The sequence below is a fragment of the Solanum verrucosum genome, unplaced genomic scaffold (genome assembly GCF_900185275.1).
Source record: "Solanum verrucosum unplaced genomic scaffold, falcon-dt-bn FXZP01000268.1, whole genome shotgun sequence".
NCBI lineage: Eukaryota > Viridiplantae > Streptophyta > Magnoliopsida > Solanales > Solanaceae > Solanum > Solanum verrucosum.
The window spans coordinates 575,007-591,688 of NW_026019957.1; the positions used below are offsets into that span (position 1 = coordinate 575,007).

The following is a 16,682-nucleotide window of genomic DNA, read 5'->3' on the forward strand; positions in this document are numbered from 1 at the left end:
GACATGCTTCTGGTACAATGAGTCATAGCCCAAAGACAAATCCTAGAGCCCATTGGATCAACTGGGACAATACATATCATAGGCTTGGTTTGCAACAAATAATATGTGTGTTGTGAAGAAATAGATAAATAGAGAATTGAGGTAGAATAACAGTGAGTGTGGTTCAAGTACTTCAATTGTCCTTACCTTCTTGGCAATTCTAGTTTCATGGCAGAATAAGGAGATTTAGTTATTATTTTATTTTTCTTCTCACCAATTTTTACTTAGAAAACTGAATGCCCGGTTCAAGTACAAGATCAGGACAAATCAGGCATCCAACTCGTAATCGCAAGGACTCAATTGAAAGAGTAAGAGCTCTACCAACTGAGCTCTATCCTCCAAGCCAAGGGAAGCATGCATGAAGTAATCAAATGCTTCATTTCTTATTCATATTTAGAGCTACTCTAGGCTAATCAAGGAGGTGGAATGTTTTTATACGATACAAACAATATAATAACTATCTTTGTAGATAAATGTGCTCAACCTTTATCCTTGGTGAATGTCTTCTTGATGTTGTATAAACAAGACATGGCAAAACTACAGGGAAAATTTTGTATATTACTTAGATGTAATAGTCACAAAATCTCCTCTACTTGACTAAAAACTTGGTGGAATAAAAAAGGAATAAATAAGCAGTAGAAGATACACTTAGAGATACTCATGAGGCACCATTTTCAGTATTTCTCAAACGTCTTCTCAACCAAGAAGAAATTTTGAGTTTTTGACACAAAAACAGTTTACACTGAAAGACAACTTCCAAGACTGATAAAAAGAGGTGTTTAATGGATTGGACAGTTTAGCATCTAACCTTTTATGGGCTGGTCTCATGGACCTTGTGTTGGACTTCCAAAATGGGCCAGTACAATCATATGGGCTATTTGCTAAATGAAATATGTGGGTTCACATGAATCCAGTAAAAAATCCATAAAACATCTATAAATATTTGACTGTGAGCAGAAGCGGATCCAAGAATTAGGCTATATAAATTCAGTCTTTAAGGTGGGTCCTTAAAATTGAGCCCAATATATTTTAAAAGTTATCAATTCTTTATTGCTATATCAATGAATTTTTACATATGAATTAATTAATGTTTGAAAGTACTGGGTGGGTTCAAATGAACTGGTAACTTAAAAAATCTTAGTATCAATATTAAGGCTTTGTGTGGTGAAAGGGTGCAGCCTAGGTTTTTATACAAGGTCTCAAGACTGCTCCTTTCTCTGGGATTTGTCACTCCAATGTCAATCTTCATCACACCCCAGGACAGAGGCAGACCTACCCCTAGGGTAGGAGTGTCATGTTCCCCCGATAACCTCAAAAAAGATATACGCATATAGATGTAATTTTGATTGGCACTCATTCACAGAGGTCAGGTAGCTCCATTGGTTGATACAGGGTGCACAAATGATCCTTAAGTGCACAGATCTGGATTCGATTCCCACTCCAACATATTTTTGTAGCCACAGACCAGTAGTGCCCGCACTGCTCTCAAATTCTGAGTCCGCCTTCACCCCAGGACCAAGAAAGTCTCCATTGGAGTTGCAATTCAAATCAGCCTATGGCCTTCCATCCTAGAGGTCACCAGCACCCAACAAACTGATACATGCTCTGCTATATTTTGAGAATCTTGTGATTTTTCTTTTCCATTCGGGAAGTTAATGCTAGTATGAATGTTTGATACCTCTCCACAACGAATTAATCAACTAAACCAAAATCGCAAATCAATTAAAATTGCCTTACAGGCAAGGGAAGAAATATTTTTGTACAGGGGAGTCAAAATCACGGTATAGATAGGTCAAAATTAACTTTTATGTGTTTAGATATTTTTATGTTGATCTCCTTAGGTACTGATTATATATATTTCTTTATATTTTAATTCTACTTGGTGAAAAATTTGGTTCCACCACTATTTATAGGAATCCTCTTTGTCCATTGCAATTCATGATTCAATGAATTCATATCACCTACGACTATTTCTTTTACTTTATTCAGGTAGTTCAATCAAGATTTTTAAGAATTAGACCGATCAAGGCACAGAAAGCAGGTAAAAGATATCCATTACAAGGATATCTCAATCTCCTCTTCTGCCCTACTTCATGCCAATCCTCTTTCCTTCGCAAAGAGCCGATCAGGGCATGGCATTCGATACATCAACAAGTTCATTGTTTTCCTCTAGAAAATCAGATTCAATAGAACCCATTAATTAACTAACACCAGATTATGTAGCACGGGAGAGAGCAGGAAAGAGACAACGGCGTTCATTCTAATGTAACCCAAGCATAACGATTACTGTTGGTATCCAAAGCTTAGGATTATTCCAGCATAATTATATGTAATTATGTGACTTTACAGCTTACTGGTTCGAGCCGTGCAACATCACACCCCTTGGGTGTGTGGCGCTTCCCTGGACCCTGCTAGCACGGGATGTTTTATTCACAGGACTATTTTTTACTAAACAAAGTGGTTCTGTAAAAGCAAAGATTTACAAATGTCTAGTACAATCATATGGCAACATATTACAAAACGTATATGATATAGTATAGAGTAATAAATTACTACTATTATATTTCCTATTACATCTCACATGGATGCAAATTATTTACAACAACATCAAAACATATAGATACTTCCATAGTTCTTTTAAACAACAACACAAAAACGCAAATATGCAGCATATCAAAGCAAAGATGCTTCAATCGAAGTAGTGATGCAAGAACTTACGAATACCTCTCATGAATCCACCTTTCTTCTTTTCCCTCTTATGCCACTTATTCTCTTCCTTAGCTTTTTCTTCTTCTTCACCATTGTTATAATGAAAACGCTTCCTCAAATTCATTTCATAGTGCTTTGCATAAAGCTTTGATCTTTTGTCAAACTCATCATTAACCTGATGAGCAACAAATTGATTTTCATTTTTCGATTTAATCTCACCAAAATTACCTTGATTTTCACGATTGATTTGAAACATCGAGATCTGCCTCTGTTCGTGATCATTGTCTTCGTTTTCGTCATGGTGATGGTGGTGATGAGGTAATTGATCCTTCAATTTCATTTCCCCAAAACTCTCGCGATCATATAGGAACTTCCAGATCTTCTTATCATTGTACCGATGGTGGCGGAAACTGAACGGATCCGACGGAATCTGACGCACACCAATATGGTTCACAAACTTCTCAAAGTCAATGTTTCTCTTAGAAGGCAGTATCATATCATTACCAAAAGGGATCTGACGCTGTGATCCCGGCTTCAGGTGGTGACATAGGCGGAACGGTAGGCTCGATCGGAGCCTGAATCGACGGTTAATCGGCCGGAATCTGACTAATGTAACCGGGACTGAATGGACGGAACGAGTATCTTCGTGATCGGATTTACTAGGGATGTTAACAGCAGGCGCTGAATCATCTGATTCAGGTAGAGTATGAGGAAGTTCAGGGATAACGACGTCATATTCCGAAGGAAGTTTGAGGTGTGTGACGTCATTTTCCGGTTGAGTAAACGGAGTACGAGCAAGTGAAAGGTTGAATAAGAGGAAAAGGACAGCAACGAAGAGTTTCGCCATGGTGAAAAGTAAAAATTGTTGAAACAAGATGAATCCAATTCGGTATATATAGGATGGGGTGACGGGCAGTTCGGGCAGGTGGTGTAGAATAGAAAGAGAGGTTAATGGGGGCAACGGGCATCGGTTACCACCACCACGTGGCTGGAACTGAAATCACCCGCTAATATTCTCGGGTCTTTTAACTGAATCATACAAACACCAAATATAATTACTCTTTTAATAAGATAAGATCTTTATTAAATCGTGTTTTATCCCTTCGGGAAAAGTCAAATTTAACAAGACTTCAAAAAAAAAAAAAAAAGCAATATGTATCATAGACCATAAACCTTCTTCCCCCTTTTTTGCACATTCCATCTAAATCCCATTTTACATAAAAAATATCTCTCTTTAGGAAGTTAAATAAACTTTTTATATTACTTTCTGTCTTAATTTTATGTGTAATATTTTTGCTTTTTGAGATTTAAATTTCTTAATTTTGATAGCAACATAGAATCTTTTCAATTTTAACACTTCTATCTAAGTATATATAAATTCTTATTTATAAAAACAAATTTTGCCACTTAGAAGTATGGTAACATACCCACAAAATACAAAATACATTACATGATACAACCATTGTTACTTTTTTGAAGATTTTGTATCTGCAATATTTCTCCATCTCACCAATAGAAGGAAAGGACGAGGAAAGGGAGGTTTTGAATTGGTCAAAAGTTTGTCTCATTAATTTCCACACGTCTAAACACGCAGAAAAATTATTCTAAGGCCTTCACTTTTACAGTTTCTGCTATATTAGATCTGACCAACTGTTCATCCTAAATTCTCTTGGTAATCTTTTTGTTAATGGCAATTCACTCATAAGTCATAAGTAAGTCCACATCGTGGTTTAAGCTGCATATAATTCTATATAATCTAAGTTTCACTCCACTTAGTGTGCAACTTCAGTTCAAGGGTATCAACATCAATCAAGAAAACTAAAATATGGATGGTGCTTTTACCTGGGATTACTACTTACTCATCAATGAACTAACTCAAGGCATGGAACACACTAAGCAGCTAAGAACTTACCTGAGCTCTGTACCTTCCACTTCTGAAGCAATTCCGGAATTGCTTCTGCAGAAGATACTTTCTTCTTATGAGCAATCTCTGTTAATTCTCAAATGGAGTGGCTCACCAGTCCAATCCCTTCCGGCAGCTCGGTCAATCGAATCAAAGGTATCTGGTGATGGAAATCCTAGGAGTGATGACAAGAAAAGGAGTTCCGAAGATCATCAGAAGCTCATACATATTTCAAAAAGAAGGTCATTTTTTTTTATCTTACCTCTCCCTAGGACCTACCTCCCACCTTTTTGCTCGGTGAACTCACAATCTTAGGATTGGAAGTAAGGGTTGCTTACCATCCAAACAACTCTTTCTTGTATTTTATGCTCTCTCCATCCACTTTTACTTGCATGCTATACTAAAAACTGATGTTAACCTTTATATGTCCTGAGAAAATTAAGAGATAATAGTCATTTTTAAAAGCATTGAATTTATCATGTTCAAAAAGGTGATATGGTAAAATTGTTTTTCTATTTATTGCTCCCTAAGGATGTGCCAAGTTAATAACAGACAAATAAAAATGGATAGGGGGGTATTTTATATGACACTTTCCCCTTGGGTCTCAGGGGTCACTTGGTTGGTCTAAGGATGAGATTTAAACTTTACATAAAATAGATTGCTTTTTAGTTATTAGATTATAAAACAAAAAATGAATACATATTTGGATAAGGTTGTTATTAGATAGAAAGAGTACAATGGTAGTTGTTGGTGATAGGTAAAGTTCTGTTATATAGAGTAAAATATCAGTTTCAAAGAAAATTTGCCTATTATATATAGCATAATGCTAGCATTACAGATAATGACAGGCGGTTATACAAAAGTTTGACGGTATGTTTGAAATCTATAGTGCTCAAACTCTTCAAAAATTCCAAAGGGCGCGTATTACATCCTCCAAAAGTAGTATATTTTTAGATGATTCAATACAGGTGCAACAACAATTTTTGAGAGTCTGAGCAACATAATTTAAAACCGCAAGTCCTAGGACTATATGTGTTGAAAGTCCTTTCTTTCTTTTAACTACAGATATGGAATTATTTTTCTATGTGAAGTTACCTGGTTTTTATGGGTGTCAGCAGAAAATCACAGTTTCTCGAACAAGTAAGATTCAACGCTAAGAGTGAAGTTGAAGGTCCTCCGGATGATGGATATAGCTGGAGAAAATATGGACAGAAAGATATTTTTGGAGCTAAGTTTCCAAGGTTAGTCAATTTCACTACCCTGCATAAAAACATAAATTCATAAAAAATACTTAAAAGGAAAATCAACCTTTTCAATCAATCAACTATGATTTAATCCTAAATTAGTTGAAGTACGTTATGTGAATCCTTTACATACGTTCTATTGTATTCAAATTCATTTAATTTCAATACTAAATATAAATGCACTAACTAAAATCATGTTATGTACTCCTCAGCTTTAAATTTCGCAAGTTCTTATCTTCTTTCAGTGATTCAGCTGCTTTATATGTACATAATTAAGAAAAAAACAACATACAACAAGAGTCATATGTATTGATGTTGAGTTTTACATATCTTTACAGAGGTTACTATAGATGTACATTTCGTCACATTGACAACTGTCTGGCAACAAAACAAATGCAAAGGTCTGATGTTGATCCTACTGGATTTGAGATCACATACAGAGGCTACCATACTTGTCAGTGTCACCAAGTTACTAACTCTATACTACAAGCAGCATCACCAGGGAGACAAGCCAGCCATCACAGCCTGATAGATGATGACTATTCACCATATTTTGTCGGTGCTGAGGGTGGATTTGATTCATTTGAAGGTCCTATAGATGGTGGCTATAGCTCGATAAAGTTCGAACAGAAAGATATCCGTGGAGCTAAATATCTCAGGTAATAAAGTCGATATCACTATCCTGGTAAAAGTCACAAATTTATAAGAACTTCACTTTAGTTTGTTTCACTGTTTGACTGGGCATCAAGGTTAAATAAAAAGGAAGCTTTAAAACATGACTAGTCTTAGACATGACATAACATATGTGTGGCTATAAGACTTCTAAAACTTGTAAATACAAAGTATTTGTGTGGCTATACAAATTTGCTATTAAAGGTAAAATGGAAATTTTAAGTTCATTATTTTCAAATTTGGGAAGAAATCATTCTTTTGGAACAAATTAAAAAAGAAAACTAGGTCATATAAACCGGAAGAAAGGGAGTACTTAAAGGAAAATCAAACTTTTTAACTAATGAACCAACTAAGGTTTAATTCTAACTCAGTTAAAGTAATGTTATGTGGCTCCTTTGCATATGTTCTGTTCTATTAAGGTTCATTTAATTTCAGTACTAAATATAAAATGCACTAAATAGTCTAGTTAAGGACTTTTCTTAAAGGACTAAAACCGGTTAGTGTATAGTTAAGGGACCAAAGCTGATAAGTTATGAATAATTAAAGGATTAAAACTGATAAGTGTATAGTTAAGGGACCAAAGCTAATAGGTTTTTGAATAATTAAAGAACTAAATCCGACAAAAGTATACTTAAGTGTCACGGACTTAGAGTCTCACTAATGTTCAGTGCGGCACTTGACAACTTACTCACGAATCTTTCATGTTCTTATAAACTCAAGTAAGCCCTTTGAAACTTAAGATCACTAAGAGAATAAAAGAAAGACTAAGAGAGTTTTTAAAGAAGGCTTGTTGTATTGCTTGGAGAATGCTTACACTTTGTTGGATGCCCTTGCAAATGAGAGCCCTTCTATTTATACTACTTCCTAGGAGCCAAAATATAAATAATAATTACTACACAAGTCCTTACATATTTACAATTTAATCCCTATTCTAGGATTCTCTACAAGTCTAGAGAATTATAAAGCCTTCCAAGAAAATATCTAAGGATTTCTAGAATCTTCAACAAACCTCTACCTAACTCTACGTCTTTCCCCCATATTTTTATGCTGAATTTGATGGGCAAAGTGGCAGTACATGACACTCTCCCCCCACCTATTGATGCGACGACCGCGGCGCATTGTCGTTGAAAAAACTCCCGAATTTGGTCTTTAAATTGCCACGAGTCCTCATATTGCTCCCATATGGCCTCCTCCGGATATTGTCCCTTCCAATGTAGAAGGAACATGGCAATGGCTAGTTGACCTCGCTTCCTCCTTGTTTGGTAGTCGATGATGGACTCGATTTCACGATCGTGCAAGATAGTGACAGTTATTGGCGCCCGTTTTGATTGGTTTCGGCTTAGATCATCCTTGTCCTCATGGTATGGCTTGAGGACGCTCGCATAAAAGACCGGATGAATCTTGAAGTGTGGAGGTAACTCCACTTTGTAAGAGATCTTGCCCACCTTGGCAACGATCTTGAACGAGCCCTCGTATTTACGCACTAAGTTTTGATGTATTCCCCTTAGTGCTTTGAACTGTCTTGGGTTGAACTTTACCAAGACCATGTCTCTGACTTTATAAACCGTGGGACGACGCTTACGGTTGACGAACTTCTTCATCTTCTTAGTTGTTTTGTCTTAGTATGACTTGGCAGTGTTAAATTGCCCTTCCTATCCATTGTCATCTTGGTAAGCTCCCAAACTCTTTCCATGAAAAACGGATGGTAGCGAATGCAGAGTTTAGGGTTGTTGGCCAGTCGCTAACTCAAATGGTGTGCGCTCGGTGGACTCGCTTTGTTGTAAATTGTAGGATAATTACGCCATATCCAGAAGCCTAGTACAATCCTTCTGATGCACACTCACGTAGTGCCTTAGGTAGCACTCCAATAAGGCATTGACACGTTCCGTTGGGTCATTTGTTTTGCAGGTGGAAACTAGTGGAAAAATATAGCTCTGTGCCAAGTATCTCAAACAACTCCCTCCAAAAGTTTTCGTTGAAGCGGGGGTCTCGATCACTGATTATATGTCTTGGCAGCCCCAATACTTCACCACGTTCTTGAAAAATAATTTGGCAACCTCCTTGGCGGTGCAACAAGCTGTGGCGGGCATGAAGGTCGCATACTTTGAAAACCTATCCTCCACAACCATTATCGTTCCATACGCATCGGACTTGGGCAAAGAAGTGATGAAGTCCATGGTCGCACTTTCCCATGAGTGTTCTGCTACGGGTAGTGGCACAAGTAGTCCTCCCGATTGTCGTTGCTCCACCTTGTCTTATTGGCACACAAGACACGTCTGCACGTAGCACTCTATGTCGTCCCGCATGCGTGGCCAATAATATATTGCCTTGATTAACGCCTTCATACGTTGTTGTCCCGGATGCCTTGTCCACGGTGTGTTGTGGCTCTCTTTAATGATTTGTTGCCTGATAGATCCAAACTTGGGTACATAGACCCTCCGATCGACAGTGAGTAATAGACTGTCTTCCACCCAGAAACGTCTTATCTTGCCCTGGGCAACATCTTAGATGTCACAACTCACTGTGGTGATTGCTGCAAGTGCGGCTTTTCTACTCAGTGCGTCAGCCACTACATTGCCCCTTCCCGACTTATACTCCAAGACATAGTCAAACTCGGATAGAAAGTCCTGCCACCTCGCTTGCTTTAGAGTGATTTTCTTTTGTGATTGGAAGTAGCTAGTGGCCACATTGTCGGTCTTGACCACAAACTTGGAGTCTAGTAAGTAGTATCTCCACGTATGTAGGCAATGTACAATAGTCGTCATCTCTTTCTCATGCATAATGTAGTGTTGTTCGATCTCATTTAATTTGCAGCTCTCGAACGCTCTTAGGTGTCTATCTTGCATTAAGACTCCCCCCAATAGTGAAGTCTGAAGCATCTGTATGTACTTCAAATGTATTTGAGAAGTCGGGCAGCGTCAAGACCGTCTTTTCTGTCACAGCGGCTTTGTGACTCTCGAACGCTTTTTGGCACTCCTCGCTCCAAAACCCATGGCTTATTTTTCTTCAGCAGCTCAGTCAGCGGAGCTACCGTGGGGGAGTAGCCACTTATTAACATGCAATAATTGTTCGCAAGTCCAAGGAAAAATCTCAGCTCGGTCGCTTTTGTGGGTGCCTCCCACTTTTTGATTGCCCATATCTTGGCCTCGTCCAACAACAGTTCACCTTGGTTGATGATATGTCCCAAAAAACTATGTTGCTTGAACTCTTCAAAAATGTCAACGGGTGCGTGTCGGATTCGCTAAAAGTAGTGTATTTTTGAAGAATCTGAGACGAGTGCGGCATCAAAAGTAAAGAGTCCGCGCAACTAAGCCAAGAAGTGCACCTCAAGCTGGGCGAACTCGCATTTCTCTCACTTGATATAGAGTTGGTTATCTCGTAAGACTTGGAAAACCTTCTTGAAATGTTCCACATACTCTTCCAAGGTGTTGCTATAGATGACAATGTCATCCAAGTATACTACGACAAACTAATCCAAGTAGGGATGAAAGATTTTGTTTATCAACGTGCAAAAGGTGGAGGGTGCGATTGGTTAAGCCGAAGGGCATCACCAACCACTTGTAAGATCCATATCTCGTCACGCATACTGTTTTGGGTTCATCCCCTTCTGCTATGCGTACCTGGTAGTAGCCTTTCCGGAGATCCACCTTGGTGAAGTACTTGGCATGTCCAAGCCGGTTGAACAAGTCAGCAATCAGCGGGATGGGGTACTTGTTCTTGATTATCACCTTGTTGAGAACCCAATAGTCCATGCATAGGCGCAATGACCCATCTTTCTTTTTTTAAAACAGAACCAGCGCGCCATAATGTGCTTTGGACGGGAGAATGTAACCAACTTCGAGGAGCTCCTTTAACTGCTGCCTTGGCTCCTCTAACTCGGGTGGAGCCATGTGATAGTGAGCATGTGCTAGTGGTTTAGCTCCAAGCTCCAACTCGATCTTGTGATCTACGTCGCACATGAGAGGGAGGATCTTTGTCAGCTCGTCCAACATCACGTCCTTGTTCTCTTCAAGAACCTTCTCTATGATCGGTGGCAATGACTCCTTAGCACCATTGTCTTCTTCCAAACTTGCAATGGTGGCTATGAACGTTGGCTCTTCTTTCTTTAGGCCTTTCACAATCTGCATGGCCGACAATTGGGAATGTCCTTCCTTCTTCGGCACCTTGACTAGAGGCACCATGCATGATCTTTCTTGCTCCATGACCATGAGTCGTTGGAGGTAGGGATCGATCATCGTATGACACTTTTGGAAGAACTCTTGCCTAAGAATGATATCAAATATATCTAAAAGAGCGACAGTAAAGTTAGTCTTACCTTGCCACTTTTCCAACGTGATGCTTACTCCTTGGGCAACTCTACACACGGGATGGTGATGCATTGACCGTCTTGAGGCATGTGTTGCTCGGATTGTAACTCAGTCCCAATTTTGTTGTCATCGTCTTGGTCATAATGTTGGATTCTGCACCAAAGTCTACCATGACACGAGTTGTTCATCCATTGATGGAGATGTCTACATATTGCGTGCTATAATCTTTTGGCTTCTCCGTCTGCTTGGCAATAGCCTCGCGTAGTCTAACCAAGACCAATTGCATTGTCCCCACGTCTTGTCTTTGCTCTTGTGCATCTTTCTCCTTTTGCTCTCGCAGGATAACACTAAGGTTTTTTATCTCCAGGAACTTGGCATAACCATACGGCCCACCGCATATGTAGCAACCATCTCCATTTGTAGTCTACGCCTTTCTCTCTGTATAATTCTAGTTCCCGAATTTCTTGCCATCCGACTTGTAAGAGTCGTGTTGCTTAGGATGTGTCTGTTGCTCCTTGCCTCGGCCTCGATCTGCCCCACATTTGGCATGACTAGTCCTCGTGTCCTTCCCTTTCGCCCTGTCATGCATGTCATGCTTGAAGTCGGTTAAGGCTTCAGATTGTGTGATAGCCTCATATATGGTTCTGACTTGCCATCGTTCCAACTCCGTCTTAGCCCAATTCTGCAATTTGTCCATGAAGTAGATCAACATGTCTTCATCCGTGAGGTTGGGGATTTAAAGCGTGAGAGTGGTGAACTCATTCACGTACGCCTGAATGCTGCATGTTTGCTTCAATTCCCTAAACTTGTGCTTGGCCTCATAGATGACATTGTTAAGGAAGAAGGCTTTCTTGAACTTTTCTCGGAATTGGTCCCAAGTGTTGATAGTGCAAAGCTCTTTCCCTATCTCGGACTCCTTGCTCCTCCAAAATAGCATGGCCATCTCCGAATAATATAACACAACGGTGTTGATCTTGTTTTTGTCACTCTTTCACTCGATTACTCTTGAAGTAATTCTCTGAGTGCCATAAGAAATTCTCGACCTCTTGTGCATCATAGACGCCTTTGAACATATGTGGCTTTGAAGCCTCAACCTTGGCCTCCCTATCTCGGTCGTTCAATGATGATCCTCTAACTTCCATGTCCCCCTTGAGTGCTTTCATCTGGGTCCTCATGGTCTCAATTGTACTTAATGCCTTCATGAGCCGACACTCCAAGGAAGTGATAGCCTCCTTCATCTCGAACTCGACATGCTGGCGTCCCTTGTACTCCTTGCAGATGTTGTCGTTCTCCACAAGGTTGAAGTCCTCTAGAGTCTTGAACTTGCCATCGACCTCATTCAAGCATTTGCCTAAAATCTTCACGGCCTGCCTCGCCATGTCAACCCTTGCGACCCACTGTACTCCAGGTGTAACGTCAATGGCCTCCTCACCATGTTCATCTTCATTTGCTTTAGTGGTCAAAAATGGGTGAGATGTTAGTGTCACACTTGGTGTAGGGTCGAGCAGCATTTCCTTGCTACTCTTATGGTGCTTCTATCCCATGTGGTTCTTCTTTTCACCATCTAGGAAGAAATTGTTGGTGCTAGCGACGTTTACGTCTCCATCTTTGGTCATTCTCTTAGTATTAAACCTTTGCTCTGACACCATATTGTCACGGACTTAAAATCTCACTAATGTTCCTCGTGCGGCACTTGAAAATTTACCCACAAATCTTTCACACTCTTGTAAGCTCAAGTAAGCCCTTTGAAATTTAAGATCGCTAAGAGAATGAAAGAAAGACTAAGAGAGTTTTTTAAAGAAGGTTTGTTGTATTGCTTGGAGAATGCTTACACTTTGTTGGATGCTTTTGCAAATGAGAGCCCCTCTATTTATACTACTTCCTAGGGGTCAAAGTGTAAAATAATATTTACTACACAAGTCCCTACATATTTACAATTTAGTCTCTATTCTAGAATTCTCTACTAGTTTAGAGAATTCTAAAGCCTTCCAAGAAAATATTTAGGAAGTTCTAGAGTCTTCCACAAACCTATACACAACTCTAGTTCTTTCCCCCATAATTTTTAGGAAAAATTGTACATAATGACAAACTATTAATTCAAATTAAATGGTATAACCACACTTTGATTTAATTGTGCTCTGTAGCAATCTGTTTGCCAGTCGCCTCTCTCCCTCAAACTCTCGCTCACCACTCTCCCTCTGTCGCTCGCCTCTCTCGCGTTATACTAACAGAAATGTATAAATTGTGTTTCTGTTTGTATAAAGCGAGAAAAAATTGTATATACACATGCAAATACATATATCTTCGTCCTATACACTTATAATTATACAATACAAATATTTCTCTGTCCAGTTCTCTTTTGCCTTTCTCGCTTTATACAAACACAGATTATACAAAATACAATGTATAATTTATATATAAAGCGAGAGAGAGATCGATATTTGATATACAAATGTTTTATTTCGATTCAATTGGATACAAATTCAAATTTTATACAGATATACAAACACATAAAATTAAATTGAGAGACTCTCAACGATTTATACAAACGAGAGGCTGATAACATTTTATACAAATGGCTTGCCAGCGAAATTATACAAATCTGAAGATGAGCCAACGAATTATACAATTGCTTCTTTTGTATATATGTATAGCGAAATAGCCTATTCATAACATGTTTGTTATGGAGCGCAATTATGCAAATTTTGTTATAGCATACAAATATGAATTTTGTGTTTGCTATATGCGAAAGTTGCTCTAATTTTTATGCTGAATTTGACCAGCAAGGTGGCGGAACATGGCATAAGGGACCATTTTAGACCTATTCCTATAGTTAAGGGACTATTTATGGCTTTTTCTCGCGCATATCACATCCTCCAAAAGTAGTATATTTTTAGAGGATTCCATACAGATGCAACAACAATTTTTGAGAGTCCGAGCAACATAATTTAAAACCGCAAGTCCTAGGACTATGTGTTGAAAGTCCTTTCTTTCTTTTAACTACAATTATGAAATTATTTTTCTATGTGAAGTTACCTGGTTTTTATGGGTGTCAGCAGAAAATCACAGTTTTTCGACCAAGTAAGAGTCAAAACTGAGAGTGAAGTTGAAAATCCTCAGGATGATGGATATAGCTGGAGAAAGTATGGGCAGAAAGATGTTCTTGGAGCTAAGTTTCCGAGGTAATAAGTCAATTTCACTACCCTGCATAAAAAACATAAATTCATAAAAAATACTTAAAGGAAAAACGAACTTTTCAATCAATCAACTATGATTTAATCCTAAATTAGTTGAAGTACGTTATGTGAATCATTTACATACATTCTGTTGTATTCAAATTCATTTAATTTCAATACTAAATATAAATGCACTAACTAAAATCATGCTAGGTACTTCTCAGCTTTAAATTTCGCAAGTTCTTATCCTCTTTTAGTGATTCAGCTGCTTTATATATACATAATTAAGAAAACAACAGCATACAACAAGAGTCATATGCATTGATGTCGAGTTTTACATATCTTTACAGAGGCTACTATAGATGTACATTTCGTTACATTGAGAACTGTCTGGCAACAAAACAAATGCAAAGGTCTGATGTTGATCCTACTGGATTTGAGATCACATACAAAGGCTACCATACTTGTCAGTGTCACCAAGTTACTAACTCTATACTACAAGCAACATTACCAGAGAGACAAGCCAGCCATCACAGCCTGATAGGTGGTGACTATTCACCATATTTTGTCGGTGCTGAGGGTGGATTTGATTCATTTGAAGGTCCTATAGATGGTGGCTATAGCTGGATTAAGTTCGGACAGAAAGATATTCTTGGAGCTAAATATCCCAGGTAATTAAGTCAATATCATTACCCTGGTAAAAGTCATAAATTTATAAAAAAATCATTTTAGTTTGCGTGGGCATCGAGGTTAAATAAAAGGAAGCTTTAAAACACGACTAGTCTTATACATGACATTACATTTGTGTGGCTATAAGACTTCTAAAACTTGTGGTATTAAATATGCAGAGCATTCTATAATGTTATGCGACTCCTTTGCATATGTTCTGTTCTATTAAGATTCATTTAATTTCAGTACTAAATATAAAATGCACTGACATGATATATACTTTTCAACTTCAAAATTCGAAAGTTCCTATCCCTTTTTTGGTTATTCTGTTTTATAAGAACATGAGCGTTCATTAAGAAAACAACAATAAGCTTTTCTGGTAATTTTAGGAAACCGAATCCTATGTTCTGATACCAAGTTTACGTATGTTTTGCAGAAGTTACTATAGATGCACATATGGAAACATGAAAAACTGTAGAGCAATAAAACAAGTGCAAAGGTCAGATGATGATCCTACTGCATTTGAGATCATATACAGAGGCTCTCATACTTGTCACCTAGCTACTAATTCTGCACTACAAGCAACATCACCAGGGAAAGAAGCCAGTCAACACAGCCTGATAGTAGGTAGATATTCACCATCTTTTGTCTCTCCTACAACCCCTGAATCAAACTACTTCTCAGTCTCTAGCTTCCAGATGAATGATCTTGGAATAGTTCACAACTTAGACCATTCAGAATCATACCTCAGTGATATTGGAATGTTTCTCGACTTGCACCATTCAGACTCAGACCGCACTGATATCTCCGCCAACACTTCCACAACAAGTTCTTCAATGGGTGGTGAGTTTGCTAGATTATCTGGAGGTAGACCCGATTTTTCCATTTGGACTAAACGACATCCCCAGACCGAAGCTATTACTCCCCAAAAGGATGATAAGGATGAATAGTTTTGATCTTATCACCAAGTTACTCTATCGAGATTGCAAAATTTAGCAATAAATCTAACTGGTTGCAGATTAGCAACTAGCTATGATATTAGTACCAATAGTCTATTGTGTTGTTTCAAGGGCTGATTTTCTGGTAATTTGACATCAAGCTGCTGAGTGAAATTCAAGGATATTCTAGCAAAAAGTAATTAAATATTCATAAATTTTATATAGCTACAGACAGTTTGGATGGGCTTATGTTCGTGTATAATCATAATCAACCAAATTCCTTCGGGCTACACTATCATCAGTCATGTCTTCGTTCAACTTAAAGTCCAAATCCGCGATAATCTAATCGCAATTGCATAGATATTTTACTAGCTTGGACCAGTACCAAGGGAGAGCAAACAAAATGAGAAAGTGATTCTCTAACCTGCCTCAAAAGCCTCCCACTTATATTAAGTGTGACACACAAGTTATGAATTTCAATTGCAATTGTATAGATCTCCATAAACAGAAGTGGAAACTTCTTAAATCCCCAAACTATGACTACTTTGAAACAAATTGAATCAATTTTTCGATAAAAAAAAATACAGTGAAATGTGGAAATCAAAGGGAAAAATGCAAGTTAAAACGCTAAAACATAGATATAGCGGAAACTAGAGAATCAGGAGCTTACAATTTCAAGGCATAATCAAAGCAGCACTAGAAGAAAAGTTGACAACTAATACTCAGATCACTTAAGTTTAACTACTTCCGCTTCAGATTTCAATTAAGATTGTGTATACTACAGATAAATCTCCATAAACAAAAATACAAGTTTCTTAAATCCCCAAATTATGACTACTTTGAAACAAATTGAAGCAAAAAAAAAAAATACAGTAAAATGTGAAATTCAAAGCCAAACATGCAAACCAAATAGTTATGTGGTACTTTGATTTGAAAGTACTTTACACTTGATATGAAAGTTCTCAACGTCAATTCGAATTTTAAAAACATAGCAATATGTATCATAGACCATAAGTCTTCTTCCA

General features: G+C 38.1%; 2 protein-coding genes across 2 annotated transcripts; one reads left to right on the plus strand and one right to left on the minus strand.

Moving 5' to 3' along the window:
- Window positions 1–2,517: 2,517 nt before the first annotated feature.
- Window positions 2,518–3,623, minus strand: LOC125814599 (uncharacterized). Its single transcript, XM_049494063.1, has one exon. It carries the CDS (start codon window positions 3,593–3,595, stop codon window positions 2,729–2,731), a length of 867 nt encoding a protein of 288 aa, XP_049350020.1. The 5' UTR covers window positions 3,596–3,623; the 3' UTR covers window positions 2,518–2,728.
- Window positions 3,624–4,573: 950 nt separating this feature from the next.
- Window positions 4,574–6,558, plus strand: LOC125814728 (probable WRKY transcription factor 53). The gene is made up of 3 exons (XM_049494191.1): window positions 4,574–4,893; window positions 5,770–5,892; window positions 6,234–6,558. Exons 1-3 carry the CDS (start codon window positions 4,574–4,576, stop codon window positions 6,556–6,558), a joined length of 768 nt encoding a protein of 255 aa, XP_049350148.1.
- Window positions 6,559–16,682: the final 10,124 nt, after the last annotated feature.

Excerpts from the sequence above, each read along its gene's own strand:
- LOC125814599 (XM_049494063.1), bottom strand. The coding sequence starts at position 3,595 with ATGGCGAAACTCTTCGTTGCTGTCCTTTTCCTCTTATTCAACCTTTCA.
- LOC125814728 (XM_049494191.1), top strand. The coding sequence starts at position 4,574 with ATGGATGGTGCTTTTACCTGGGATTACTACTTACTCATCAATGAACTA. Across the intron at positions 4,894-5,769 it reads ATACATATTTCAAAAAGAAG|AAAATCACAGTTTCTCGAAC; the intron begins GTCATTTTTTTT and ends GGGTGTCAGCAG. Across the intron at positions 5,893-6,233 it reads TTTGGAGCTAAGTTTCCAAG|AGGTTACTATAGATGTACAT; the intron begins GTTAGTCAATTT and ends ATATCTTTACAG.